This window comes from Mesoplodon mirus (genome assembly GCF_964341445.2).
Source record: "Mesoplodon mirus genome assembly, chromosome: 10".
Classification (NCBI taxonomy): domain Eukaryota; kingdom Metazoa; phylum Chordata; class Mammalia; order Artiodactyla; family Ziphiidae; genus Mesoplodon; species Mesoplodon mirus.
In genome coordinates, this window is record NC_138986.1 from 67,237,184 (window position 1) to 67,251,497 (window position 14,314).

The following is a 14,314-nucleotide window of genomic DNA, read 5'->3' on the forward strand; positions in this document are numbered from 1 at the left end:
GGGATTACTGACTTCTTGTCCCCCAGAGGAAGTGTTTCTTTTCCTTTGGGGTGTCTCGTAGAACACTAGTGGGGTATATGCCAGGGACACAGGTCTTGTCTGTGCTTGAGAATGCCAGCACCCAACATGAATGCCAAGTGCAAGGATTGTCAGTCCTTTATGGATGGATGGGACAGTTTGATTGCTATAGATCTGAGATGGTTATCTGACAATCACTTAAGTGCCAGAAGTAATTTCAGTCTCTATGATAGTGGGAAGAGAGTTTAAATAGTTCTCTAATTGTCTACTTCTGGTTTAGTTTCTAGAGTCTGTAGCCAACATGTTTGCAGCCGCTAAGCAGCTCTCACAAAACATCAGTCCAGGTGAGCTGTGTTCTTTGGTCTTTGCTAACAAAATGCTTTTTTGTTCTCGTACTATTTGCAAGTTGCTTGTTTTCATCTCAGTGTACCCATCACCATCTTTTAAAGTGTATGCTCTATAGGAAAACACATAAACAGGGGATGATGCAGAGGTATTAAACATTCATGGAATTTTTTACCCACCTGTTCATTCATTCAAAAAATTTTTATTGAACCCATACTCAAGAGGCTTATAATCAAAGGAGAAGGTAGACACCAACTAGTTTGTAATTAACTAGTATGTACTCATTTGATAGATTTGAGTTCAATTGTGAATGAAAGGAGTAAGGGTGTGTGGAATTAAATGTAAAGAGTATTCTTCAATATTTTAATAACAAAGGAAAGTGGAGAAGGACATAATTCAGAAACCAGCTAATCCATCCATGATTGATTTGGGGCTTTTGCAGCACACCAGTTCTTTAGCCTTTCCCTAAATCCTCAAATTCTGATTGTACCATGGGAAGACTTCCTTTTAAAGTAGGTCATTCACGCCTCTCAACACTTGCTAACCTTCCTTGACAGAAGACAGCCTGCCTTTAAGCACAACAGTCTTTCACTGGAAACATTATATAATATGCTAAAAATTTTAATACATTTTTATTCACTGTTCATTTTAGTGGTCCCTTCTATTTAAGTTTTTGTTTAAATTTCTATTTGTTTTTTTTTCAAGAAAAACAACAGAATTTAGGTACAAGAAATTGACAGAAATCTGAAGCTAATAGCCAATGACTGATATTTGGAAGATACAGTTCTAGGTTTCTGATTTGGGCACTTTCTTTTAATGGTCTAACTCAGGACTGCTTTTTTTATACTTTATATCCATAAACATGTTTTAATTCTCACATGTTGCTGTACAACAAAGTTGATCTAAATGTGACATTCCCCAAAGCACTACTGGGAAATTGTTTTATTGACAGAAGTTTTGTGTGTCTTTGTGCAGCCTTGTCTGTGACTCACGCGTTCACAGTAATAGATCTAATTTTATTTGTGCCCAGAATTCACCAGTTTCAGAGAACTGCTTGGTTTTGATAGCACAGAGAAAGCCTGCACTAATTTGTCTTACTGTCCGTAGTTTACTTATTTATTTTTGGCTGCGTTGGTCTTCGGTGCTGTGCGCAGGCTTTCTCTAGTTGCAGTGAGCAGGGGCTACTCTTCCTTGTGGTGCGTGGGCTTCTCATTGCAATGGCTTCTCTTGTTGCAGAGCATGGGCTCTAGGCGTGTGGGCTCTAGAGCTCAGGCTCAGTAGTTGTGGCACACGGGCTTAGTTGCTCCACGGCATGTGGGATCTTCCCGGACCAGGGCTCGAACCCGTGCCCCCTGCATTGGCAGGCGGATTCTTAACCACTGCTGCACCAGGGAAGTCCCCGTACGTAGTTCGAGTTGTCATTTGAGTTGAGTTGTTCCTCTCCTGCTGTTATGTAGGGAAGTCCCCGTACGTAGTTCGAGTTGTCATTTGAGTTGAGTTGTTCCTCTCCTGCTGTTATGTTCTACTACAGAAACTGCACAGCTCCTCCTGGTGGTCTCTGACGGACGCGGCCTTTTCTTTGAGGGCAAAGACAGAGTCCTAGCAGCAGTTCAGGCCGCCCGGAATGCTAACATCTTTGTCATTTTTGTTGTGTTGGACAATCCCAGTTCACGGGTGAGTGATTACTAAAAGCCACTTTTCTGGGGATTCCCTTCAAGCTGTTCTATCTGAAAAAGGGCCTGGGTCTCACTGTCATACCGAGAACTCCTATAACATTCATGGCAGCCTGAAGGGCACTGTGCTAGGCATTTTATAATTATTTTCTCATGTAACCGAGCAGTAACCCAGTGATGTAGGGATGGTTATTCCCGCTCTACAGCAAAGGACAGAAGCACAGAGGTTGTAGGTAATGACAAGGAAGCCAGTGTCCAGACTGACTCAGCCTATCCTCTTACCCACTTTCTGTGCTGACTAGTACTCGGGTGGGTCATCTCCCTCTGCACAGCGTTGCTGCAGGTATCACAGCCTTGATGATGGGCCCTGTCCGTTGGAAACACAGACCAGCCTTTCCAAGTACTTGGATCTCAGCAGTGCCCTCCTCAAAGGAGGAAGCATCAGTCGCTACATGAAAGATGTCCACGGGGTGGTCTGTTCCTAGGGAAGTACTGTCTCTGCAGGTCACATTAAGGCCTGGATAGCAAGCTGAAGATTTAATGTGAATTCTTCCAAGTAGAGAATAGGAAATACCATCGTAGGGAAATCAGGTTTGCTTATCTACCCCTATCCTTCCCTTTTAGTGGCCATTCTCCTGGAAGGGGTGCTCAGAGATCTGCCGCCTCCTTATTGAGAGTTCTGTTTTACTTAGTAATAAGAGCTATTTTTATAAGCAGGAATTAGACATGTGAGGCCTAAAAATTGCCTGCAAAGGAGATCATAAAAGAGCTAGCCAAGGACACTGATTTAGTTTTTTTATTTCTAAATGTTTTTTTCTTGCCAGGATTCTATCTTGGACATCAAGGTACCAATATTTAAAGGGCCTGGAGAGATGCCTGAAATCCGGTCCTACATGGAAGAGTTCCCATTCCCGTTCTATATAATCCTACGCGATGTGAACGCACTTCCCGAGACGCTCAGCGATGCTCTCCGGCAGTGGTTTGAGCTGGTGACGGCCTGTGACCACCCGTAGAACAGAAGGAACGCAGTCCTAAGTGAGACTTTGCAGTCAGAATGTCACTGGTTGCCAGGTACTCCCTTTGGGACAACTGTTTCTGAACTCCCAGCTCGAAAATGGTATTTAATCTTAGACTTGATTTATAAACATTCACCCAACAGCTACAAAAAATTTTATTGCAACATTTTACAACACAATTTCAGAGCCTAGAGAAAACTCATGCTCCCTGCTGTGCCTGGGCCCCAGTGCTTGTAATAAACTTGGGGTGAAGGAACGGCAGCAGCAGGTGTCTGGTCCCGTACCTGGGGGGTGGCGCGGCCCTTCGGGCTCATTTCAGAAGTCCTGGCCCAAGAGGAGGCTGCACCCCACCCTTGGGGCCCAGCTGCCTGCCTTCCCTCCCGGGGACCCTGGACACCTCCATGAGGAGAGGCTGTTGGAAGCATGGGACTGTGCCAGGCCTCTGGGCAAAGGACTAAAGGGAACTTCCCTTTTGACCCTGTGCTAATAAGGCTTGGCCTTGCGAAGCCCACAGGGTGTACCCAAAAGCTGTCAAGTGGCTAAGGCAGCTGCGGTTTTTTTTTTTTTTTTACTGTGCTGCTTATGAAAGGAACTAACTTCTCTACGAGGGTAGGAGGCTTGTGGTATGTGTGTTTTTTTATAAAACAACCAGACATGGGAGCCAAAATCATCAGAAAATGACCCTTGGGCCATGTGTGAATGAAATGGCTTTTCAGTGTCCTCCCCTTCACCTTTGCTGCTTCGGGAGACTATGCAATGATGGAAAGATGATTTTTCCTTTATTTCATTCTCTCTGTGCCATAGTTCCTGCTGTGGTAGTAATTTATTTCTTTAGTTCATTTTTTCTTAACAGTTAAGAGGAAGAATCATTCCTCACTGATTTCAAGTTGAACTGAGCCTGTCTTATGCTGGAAAAGAAGTGCTGTATCAGAAGAACTAAGCAGCCACATCTTTTTTTTCAGTCAAAAATGCATTAACGGTTTTTAGGCAGTTTTTACTTTGCCAAAAAGCAGTGCTTGAATACTTAACTGTGTGGTGTGTTCTATTTAAGCTCTGTCAGATGTTCTTTTGTAGACAACGTGCCATGACGTAATCATCTATCTCCATGTCTGTTATCAAGTTACACTGTGAAGTGTGCCTCCCTTTTGAGGTGGTCCTCAAAGACACAGTTTGCTTGTTGTTTAACCAAGTGCCCTAAAGCATGTACCTGAGGTTATATCATTTTTTATTCTAAAAAGCTATGCAGGTTATATTCTGAAAACTATTAAAAAATATACCACTGTTGATGTAACTTGTGACCACTCTTAATGGAACATGACAGGAGTGTAAAAGGTGTGCCAGGGGGTCTTGTGTGCTGGATCAGTGAGCTGTCAGTCACTAGTTTATGCTGTGTATCACGACTCCAAAACTTCAGTGGCTCATTTCAAGTCAGGGTCTGTTTCTTGTGGTTATGTCTGTGGTGGGTGAGCCTCAGCATGCTGGCCTCATGGCAGAAGATGGGCAAGCTAGTGGACACACACAATGGCTTGTAAAGATGCTGCTCCAAGATGAAATCTGAGTGTAAGAGATGTATCCCTGGCCAAAGGCCTCCGTGGGGCAGGAAGTTGAATCTTCCATACCAACATGATGACTGTGATGCGGTCCATCATATCTACCTTTAATTGACAGGACAAGCTAAGCTGAAGCATCCCAACTGAGGTGCCAGCATAAGTGATTCCCTTGGCCCTGGGATAGCTAATAGGGTCTGGAACAGAAGAATTTCAGTAAGCAAGTTACCCAGGAGTGCTATCTATCTTCAGTTTGTGCTGTGACAGGAAAAGGGTTGGGAAGCACAGGAGCAGACACAGGAGACCCATCAGGAACTGAGGGCGTTGGTTAGGAAGAGTGACACACCTGAGTCACTTAGAAGAAGCTACTGCGGATAGGCTTGCTCTCTCACACACTCACTTGGAGCACTTGGAGCTCAACCTTTACATTTGCCTTACCTTCCTCTCCACCTCCATCCAAACCCCAATCTTGTCTGGTCTATCTTCTGGATATTTACCTTATCCTGTCTTCCCTTTTGCTTTCCTCTGACTGCAGTGCAGCTGGAGCTCTCTTAAAATGTAGCTTGAGGGGGACTTCCCTGGGGGTAAAGAATCCACCTTCCAATGCAGGGGACACAGGTTCAATCCCTGGTCAGGGAACTAAGATCCCACGCGCCACGGGGCAATGAAGCCTGCACACCTCAACTAGAGAGCCTGTGTGCCACAAACTACGAGCCCACGCACCACAAGGAGAGAGAAGCCCACGCACCGCAACGAAAGATCCCGCGTGCCGCAACTAAGACCCGACGGAGCCAAAAAATTTTTTTAAATAAATATTAAAGTAAATAAAATGTAGTACTAATCACTTTGCTAGCTTCACTTTGTCATACTTACAACATCCAAGGAGATCTTTCTGAATTCCTGTGAAGAAGGTACCATTTGTTGCTTCTTAGCACTACCTGTATCCCCTGTCCCTTCTCTCCCAGCATCCCCACCACGCTATTTGATCTGATCACAGCAAACCACAGGGGCCTTGGAATCTGCCAGTGTTCCATGCATTCTTTGTCTAGAACTCTCTTACCCACTTTGCCTTTCTGACTTTGCCTAGCTCAGATAAGCCCTCCAAGAAGAAAGCTCCCACAGTATAAGCCTTGACAACATCTATAAATACTATGTTGGACTTATGTCTTCCTACCCAAAGAGTGATTCTAAGGACAGGGGGCATATATGACTCGTGACAGCATTACCAATGTCTAGCATGAGTGAATCTTTCCGGATGGGAAGAAGAAATAATAGTATAAAAATGTCAGTTCTCACTTTATAGATTCAACGCAACCAAAATTTCAGTAACGATCCTAAGATGATTTAGAGGAAAATAATACAAAGCATTTCTAAAGGTCATACAGACCATTAATAGAAGACTCTTACAAGATACTACAGGGGAGTATTCTTGCCTAATAATAAAACATACAACAAAAAAGTAAAAACGACCTGGATGAAATTACCCTGAGGGTTATTCAGACCCTAAAAGAATTTACCAGGAGTATCACAAACCCCAGGAATATGAATGAATTAGTTAATAAATGGTGCTGAAATTATAGTTTACAACCGGAAAAGAACTTATAGCCCCATTATGCTATAAACCAAAATCCTAGATAAACATTTTAAACATTAACAATGAAAAATTAAATTTTAAGTTCTGAAGGGGAGAAGATGAAATTGAAAAGGCTCAAAAGAATGGAAAATACACGTGACTATATAGAGACTTAAAGCTATAAAAGGAAAAGGATCAATTTTTTAAAATATGGCAAAAAGCCCATATAAAATTAGAATAAAAGTCTGGACCATCATAAAGGGACCAAAGTCATAACAATTCACAAAATAAGTATAACTAGAAGTGGCAAGGGATATTTAATTTCACTACTATTTTTAAAAAAATGAATTGCTAATTAGTAGACAAATTTTGAAATATGTGGTTATGGTATTAGCATCATTCACACAATGCCTGGTAATGTTCAAAATCTTTAGAGTGCTTATATGCGCCAGGTTCTGTTCTCAGTGCACTACATACAATACGGTACAACAGCAGCTCCGGGGTAGATGCTGTTATTTCACTTTACAGACGAGCAAACAGGCGAGGAAACACACACACACAAGTAGCCAGAAGTACACAACTGGGAAAAGGGAGCTCCAAGGATTCCAAGCAAGGCAATCAAGTAAATGCTCAGTGAACGAACGGGTAATTGAACACTTTGGGCTGTATTTTAATTCACAACAATCCTGCTTTTTAAAAGGAGGGATTCACTAACACCTTACAGTTAATATAACCGAAGAGCGTAAGGAGTGTGTTGAGGGGAGGATAAAACGATTATAGGGGGAAAAAGCTTAAGGCGTAGGGATGTTTGGTTACTCGTTACTAGTGACACAAAATTCTCAAAACTGCAATGGGACAACCATTTAAAGCCTTGTAACTAAGGACGATCATGAAGACTACAACGCCAGGAAAAATGCTCGCAGTAGAAAAGAACAGGGACAAGAAAAGGAGACGGGCAGAACACACACTTGAAGAGAAATTAACATTTAAATTTTTAGAATTTTTCACTATACGCACTAAACCTCAAACAGAATATACTAGTTTTCTTCCCTCACCCCCCAAATCCTTTCATTTAATGAAACTTAACCACGTGTCAGGAACTGGGCTAAATGCCTCACCACTATCTCATTCTTACAACAACCTGTGAAGCAGGAACTGCTATCCTGTTTCACGGATGAGCAAACTTAGGCTAAGACAAAGCGAAACTGCCTTGAGCTTCAGTTCCGACTGCCCGACTGCCGGGCTCCCGGAGCCAGCGCAACTGCGGCCGGCCGCCTCCCGGGAAACCGAGCTCGCCCCGCCCCGTCACCGCCCCACTTCCGCCCCTGCGCGCTGGGGCTCTGGCGGACCGCGCTGTGGACGTGATGGCCGCTTCCCGCTTACCCCCAGCGACGCTAACGCTAAAGCAGGTACCAACTCTCCTCGCCGGCCTCTTAGGGCAGCTTGACCGGGTCTGACCTCGATTCTCTACCGCTCCCTGCACCCATTCTATAGAGGGGTCTCGGGGACTACTGGGGGCGGACAACCCTGCGCGCGCCCCACTTATTGGCTCGGGCTGGGGGGGCGGGGCTTCGGGCCGACGGGGGTTGGGGCTACTCTCCAGTCCTGGTGCAAGAGGCGGGCCGGGCTCTTGACCTTGAGCCCGGATCCCTCAATGCCTAGTGACTGCGGGAAAGACTGGTCTGCTGCTTGTATTTTTTTTTTTTTGTGGTACACGGGCCTCTCACTGTTGTGGCCCCTCCCGTTGCGGAGCACAGGCTCCGGACACGCAGGCTCAGCGGCCATGGCTCACGGGCCCAGCCGCTCCGCGGCATGTGGGATCTTCCCGGACCGCGCACGAACCATCGGCAGGCGGACTCTCAACCACTGCGCCACCAAGGAAGCCCTGCTTGTACTCTTGATTTTAAGTTTGACAAGGGAGTAAGGAGACAACGCAAACAAACTTCTTGCCGTTTTCTTAAAAGAAAAAAGGTGGTTTTCTTCCCCCTTTTCAAAATTGAGAACCAAAGAGAAAAGAGCCTACCGGGCTGACGATTGTGCAGCTGTAATTGCCATTTCTCCTCCCCTGCACAGTTCGTGAGAAGGCAACAAGTTCTCCTCCTCTACAGAAGGATTTTGCAGGCAATTCGGCAAGTTCCAAATGATTCTGATCGCAAATACCTGAAGGACTGGGCAAGGGAAGAATTCAAAAGAAACAAAAGTGCCACCGAAGAGGTGAGACCAAGATCATGGTGATGGTAGGCCCTGACCCTTTTGTACTGATTAGTGTGTTTTTATAAAAAGTTTGATAGATATCTTGGGATATGTCACTGAGATAGTATATCTTGATCATTGCTCTTGATGTTACTGATTTTTCACTTAACCGATATTTTAAATTTAACAATGTTTGCTATATCTACACTCTACAGTAGCACCACCCAATTTGTCTGTTAAACCACACACACACGAAAAGATAATAAATATTACAGCATGATGGTTTGGGAAGTATGTTTGGGGTGTATGAAAGCATGCCAGACATTGTGTACCCCTAATTGTTAACTTTTGGCTTTCCTAACGTGCATCAGTGCCAGTTCTCCGTATTAGTTCCTAATTTTAACAAATAAAATGGTAGAGCTGTACCTTGTTTAACCAGTTAAAACAGTGACCAGATTTCACTTTCTTCTACAGGATACAATCCGGATGATGATTACTCAAGGCAATATGCAGCTCAAAGAGTTAGAAAAAACACTTGCTTTAACCAGATCTTAACTACAGCATTATTCTGAAAGGTTTTCAAAGTCTCCATGTGTTTAGTTGAGCTTAGGCTCAACAGTGGGTAGCCCAAAGCCAAGTGAAACTATCTGTACATAGAGCCCTTGAGCAAAATATCAGAACATGGAGCATGGCATATCAGAGAGAGCCAAGAAAAGGGCATAAGAGCAATTGTCTTAGCACTGAAAACATACCGTTTATTTTGAAAATGTTCTTGGATATGTCAGCAGTTTTTGGAAGAAGCAAAAACCAGTACAATAGATAGCACATAAAAAGATGTTCAACACCATTAATCATTAGGAAAATGCAAATCAAAACCACCAAGAGATACTATTTACATCCACTAGAATGGCTATAATTAAAAAGGGAGATAATTGCAAATGTTGGTGAGGATGTGGAGAAACTGGAACCCTTAAACACTGCTGGTGGGACAATAAAATTGTGCAGCCACTTTGGAAAAAAGACTGTCAGTTGCCCAAAAGGTTAAACAGCATTATTCATAATAGCCAAAAAGTAGACAATCCAAATGCCCATCAGCTGATTAATGGATAAGTAAAACGTGGTATACCCATACAATAAAATATTATTTAGCAAACAAAAAGGGATGAAGTACTGATACATGCTACACCTGGATGAACCCTGAAAACATTAAGTGGCCAGTCACAAAAGATCATGTATTGTATGATTCTATTTATATGAATGCACAACTCTGAATATACTAAAATCTACTGAACTGTACATTTTACAGGTATGATATGTGAATTATATCTGAATAAAGCCATTTTTCCCCAACTTTTTGGAAATATAATTGATATATAATGTTGTGTAAGTCAATTAAGCTGTTTTAAAACAATGTGAGGTATAGGGCTGGAGGTGTACTGACCTCAGGAGACACCATGGAGCTTCCTTGGAAAGTCCTTCTGCATTAACCCTCAGGGTTGTTGAGGTATGTTCTTCAGATGTGTTGCATCTGATACTCAAGAGGACTTTCCAAAAAGATCACCACTGGGAATCTAGAACTTTGTAGGAAAAAGAAGAAAGAGAAGTTTAACAAATGCACTGAAGCACCTACCAAGAAGAGGCAACTCCTGGTCAAAACTAATGTGGTTACCTTAATATCCACATGGAAAGTAAAACAAATCATTAATTAAGGAAGCTCCTCAGTGCACTAGGTTCTCCTCCAGTGACAGGAAAAAACAGAGTTTGAAGAATACATTGGAGACAGAAGTTGGCTTCAGGACACTTTTGAAAGAGACCAAATTTGTTCAACAGTTAATTTCGTGAAAGTTAAAGCTCATGGAAGAGGCTGGGATTGGCAGTTCACCTACAGAACAAATCTAAAAAGTTAATCCAAGAATCAGAGCAGCATCTGAAAGATGTAGAAAAACTTTTGCAGGATAAACAGTGTCTAGTGTTGGACCGTGTGCCATTGGAGAGGTGTAAACCACTGGTGTGACACTAACCTGCATTCCAAGCCACCCTTGCCCTTCCACAGCTCCAGAACCCACAAGACAAAAATAATTCTGAATACTCTGCCACTGGGGGATGGGCTAATCTAAAATGCTTGCATAAGCCAATTTTCAGGTTTTTATATAGATGTACTTTCAGTCAAGCCATCTGATGAACAGAGGGAAAAGTATGTGTGAACAGTTTCTGAACAGAGAACCTTAGACTTACTCTTTTGTGTGGCATGATTGGCAAATACTCAAGTACAGGCTATCTCTAGTAAATCTAAAATCTTGAAGCTAAAAAACATCCTTTTATGAAGTGTAACAAGCAGTGACTTTGATGTTCTTCCTAGCAGTACTGTATGTGGAAGATGTAAGCGCATTTGTGGTTTGTATTTGCAAGAGTCAAATACCACAGACTCCCCAAGAAAACCTAATGTGGGGTTTTGTTTTGATTTTGTTTTTTTAAGTGGGTAAAACATGAAAAATTGAATTTTCATCTTCCAGAGACTAAGACTATTCTCGTGGACAAGCTTTTCCCTTCCTCTCTAAAGAACAGTTTAATTTTATTTGTTCACTTACATCTTTGCGTATCTCCTGAATTATAGGCCAAGTCCGTTGTTTAGCCCAAGAGAAGATTTATTTAGCAATTTCTTCTCATGTGGAACCATGGTCATTAAGATGTTGGCCAGAATAGAATGCTGGTGAAACACATTTTATTCATCATCTTCATCAGTATTTTGGATTAGGCAAATTAACTGGGTGTTCCCTGTAAACTATACTGTTGTTTGAATGCTGAAGTTTTGTTCCTAAAGTTTAAGATGTCTGAATGTTCAACTAATGTATATTAACTACAATAAATCCATCTTTGAACCCCTTATTATAATATCTATTATATTATCTAAATTATTAGAATTTTTTTAAATGCAAAGCTTTCTAGCATGAGAAGTGGCTGAGGCTATTATTTAACATATTGACTGCCCCTGTGTCATTTTTTTCCCCTTTAAAGTGTGCCACTGAAGTTTTAAATTCGACAAGACGAGCTTACAAACCTGAAAATAAACTTGAGAGAACATCAAATAAATTCCCTGTCCAGGTTCTGTAATGATGACATACATCTACATTTATTAGGAACGCCTAGATCCATAGATTGTCAGTATTTAAAAGAACAAACCAAAAACAACTGAGCTTGATGGGCAGAACACGCAGGGACTAAATGCATACTTTGTTTTTCTGGGTGTTCCCATGTCAAGAAGTCATATTTTCTCTTTGGCTCAATGAGCAAAAGTTCATTCAAAATTACAGACAACAGTTACTTGGTTCCTCTGTTTACAGAAATAGAATCGAGGTTTCTATGCATATATGGAATTTTGAGGAGATGAATATAATGCCACAAGGGACAAGAAGCTTGGAAGATAATTAAATCCAAAGTTTCAACATACTGTTACTTTTGCAACTTTGTATACTCCATAGAGCAGAGTAACATCCACAGTGCTCCCTGAAGCTGGGGAATCCAAGTCAATTTATTGCATTATTTACCTTGACATAGTCGCTACAAAGCAGTGGAAAGCTTTTAAGGTTCTTCAATGACAGAACTCAGTTCAAAATGAAACACTTTCAAGAAACAGCCTTATTTCTTTATAAAATGTAGACCAATAAGCTCACATTCAGAAAGGTACTCTAAGATAACTGGCTGTGAATTAGGTTATAGAAATTTCAGGTAATTGCTACGTGAATGTTTTTTCCATTAATCCACTTTAAAATCACTATGATTAATTGTACTGTTTCTTTCTTTTGGCTGAAAGATACAGAAACCATGATCCAATGATTTGAACCTTTCTCCTTTGAGTTCATTGACATTCCCAGCGTTATTAGCCAATTAGCCCATTATTTAAATACACTCTGACTTTTCAAAACATTTTACAATATACTGGATCTTGTGACATCATGAAAATCCTTCTCCTCAAAATTTGTTTGGTGAGTTTTCCCTGGTTAAGATGTCAGCATTTTGGGAACTATGAACTTGAGGGAGTTCAGCGTGTCTGTTACAGCTCCTACAGAAAGACACTGTCCAGGCACAGGAGGCATGTTGGTATGAATGACTGCTTGAGTTCAGTGCACAGGGATTCATATTTTTTCTTGCTTTTCATTTACATTATTTCATATCCTGAATATTAGGGTTTAGGCTTACACATCCTTCAGTTTCTTAGCACAGCTCGCTTCATCTGAGCTTTTGAACTTCAGATGAACTTGAGCTGAGGTTTCAAATCTGTAATGAACCTGAAACTAAGCAAGCATCCCCTAGTTTCAGTCTAATTGTTGAAGTCTTCATAACTTCAGGGCATAGGAAGCATGTGTCTGGCACGTTTTAGAAATGAGTGCTTTTTTTAAAAGGCAAGTTCTGCTATGTGTACAAAAACTGACACCTCGGACGTAGCTCTTCTGCAGCTGCAGGACCGGAAATCCTCAGGAATCCTTCCCCCCACCGCCCTCCCCACGGCATGCAGGATCCTAGTTCCCAGACCAGGGATCGAACCCCAGCCCCCTGCACTGGAAGCACAGAGTCGACCACTGGACCACCAGGGATCGAACCCCCGCCCCCTGCACTGGAAGCACAGAGTCGACCACTGGACCACCAGGGAAGTCCCAGGAATCCTTTCTTGTCCCACTTCCCAGGCCCTAGTTTTCCTTGTGTACCTTAGTCCTTAGTTTAGCAAGTTCCTCCTCTAAACTTTTAATGTGTTCCTCCAGTGTGGCCTTGTCTTGCTGGGCTTTCTGACTGGCTTGGCTTCGTGCTTCTTCAATCTTCCTTTCATACCACTTTTCCATCTGGGTAGAAACAGCCTCAAAGAAATACTGGGTGAGCTCCAGCGCTTGGGAGGTATCTCGAGTATGAGGGCCAGTCTGCTCGCCACCTGCTGCTGGTGGCAGCTGCCCGCAGGTGGTGCTGGCTGCTGGCTGCTGGCCGCGGTGCCTCGTCTGCCCACTTTTCCCAGACTTTTTGGTTTGGGTGCCTCTGTCAACACAGGGCCCAGCCTGCGGGTCGCATTTGGCTGCCTCTTTCAAGGGTAACGAGGCTGTCTGGACCTTGACATTCCTCAGTCGGGAGCCTGTACAGTCCAAGGAAGACAACTCCTGCTGGAGTCTGTGGGCAGCTGTGGAGCTGAGGGTCTTTTCCTTGGGCCTGACCACCTGAGGGGGGCTGTCAGAGGCTGCTACTGGACCTGCGGTCACCACTGACTGATCCACACCTGTTTTGGAAGGAAAACAAAAGTCAGAGCGAATCCGTGTTCATACAGTCACATGGGCTGGCATTTGAGAGTCCCGGGAATCCTGTAAACCAGGCTTCTCAACCATCACCCACCGTGTGCAACTTCTCCTGTCCTTCCCCTCCACTTCTCCCGATTATCATCTTGGCTTGTCAGGCTTTCAGGGATGTTGCGTTAGACACACTGGTGGCATCTAAGCCAAAAACGTTACTGGCCTTTCCTTTAGCCTGTCTCAATCTACACTAAAGGGCTCTGGGTACCATTTCCTGATTGCTAAGGATGACACATCTCACTACTTGTCCTAAAACAGAATTGGGCATTTACTGATCAGAATAAATACCCCCATTCTCTAACTTCCAGGCCCTTTACAGACCATAGCCCCAGTTACTAGTTCCTTGATCCAAGCTCCCACTTGGAGAGGCGGTCCTATTACCTATACCCAGAGCTCCATGACAAGTTCCGTAACTAGTCCTAGTGTGAAAAGTTTGCCCAGGATTTTCCCCACTGTTATGGGCACAAAGAAGACAAAACCACAAATACAGAGATGGCCTATGGTACCATGAAACACGTGACATATCAAAATCCCCCCATGGAGGTCTAATTACTAAGGCTATGAATGTCCTCAACTGATCATCACTGAGTGTAGCCACTGTAGCTAATGTAAAGATGCTCTG

At 43.0% G+C, this 14,314-nt stretch overlaps 3 protein-coding genes across 8 annotated transcripts in view; 2 read left to right on the top strand and 1 right to left on the bottom strand.

Moving 5' to 3' along the window:
* MDN1 (midasin AAA ATPase 1) overlaps positions 1-4,343 on the top strand; it is a 159,137-nt gene extending 154,794 nt beyond the window's left edge. For all 3 annotated transcript variants that reach the window (XM_082633597.1, XM_082633598.1, XM_082633599.1), the window contains exons 100-102: positions 299-362; positions 1,895-2,037; positions 2,861-4,343. In XM_082633597.1, the coding sequence (XP_082489723.1) occupies positions 299-362; positions 1,895-2,037; positions 2,861-3,049 (396 nt within the window). In that variant the 3' untranslated portion in view covers positions 3,050-4,343. The remainder of the gene's footprint in view (positions 1-298; positions 363-1,894; positions 2,038-2,860) is intronic.
* Positions 4,344-7,501: 3,158 nt separating this feature from the next.
* Positions 7,502-9,715, top strand: LYRM2 (LYR motif containing 2). Its single transcript, XM_082633631.1, has 3 exons — positions 7,502-7,581; positions 8,246-8,386; positions 8,840-9,715. The coding sequence occupies exons 1-3, from the start codon at positions 7,537-7,539 to the stop codon at positions 8,918-8,920; spliced, it is 267 nt and encodes an 88-aa protein (XP_082489757.1). The 5' UTR covers positions 7,502-7,536; the 3' UTR covers positions 8,921-9,715.
* Positions 9,716-9,834: 119 nt separating this feature from the next.
* Positions 9,835-14,314, bottom strand: part of ANKRD6 (ankyrin repeat domain 6) — a 224,502-nt gene continuing 220,022 nt past the window's right edge. For all 4 annotated transcript variants that reach the window (XM_082633609.1, XM_082633607.1, XM_082633608.1 and 1 more), the window contains one exon: positions 9,835-13,622. In XM_082633609.1, the coding sequence (XP_082489735.1) occupies positions 13,051-13,622 (572 nt within the window). In that variant the 3' untranslated portion in view covers positions 9,835-13,050. The remainder of the gene's footprint in view (positions 13,623-14,314) is intronic.

Coding starts and splice junctions, on each gene's coding strand:
- LYRM2 (XM_082633631.1), top strand. CDS start 7,537: ATGGCCGCTTCCCGCTTACCCCCAGCGACGCTAACGCTAAAGCAG. Junction 7,582..8,245: donor CGACGCTAACGCTAAAGCAG/GTACCAACTCTC, acceptor TCCCCTGCACAG/TTCGTGAGAAGGCAACAAGT. Junction 8,387..8,839: donor ACAAAAGTGCCACCGAAGAG/GTGAGACCAAGA, acceptor TTTCTTCTACAG/GATACAATCCGGATGATGAT.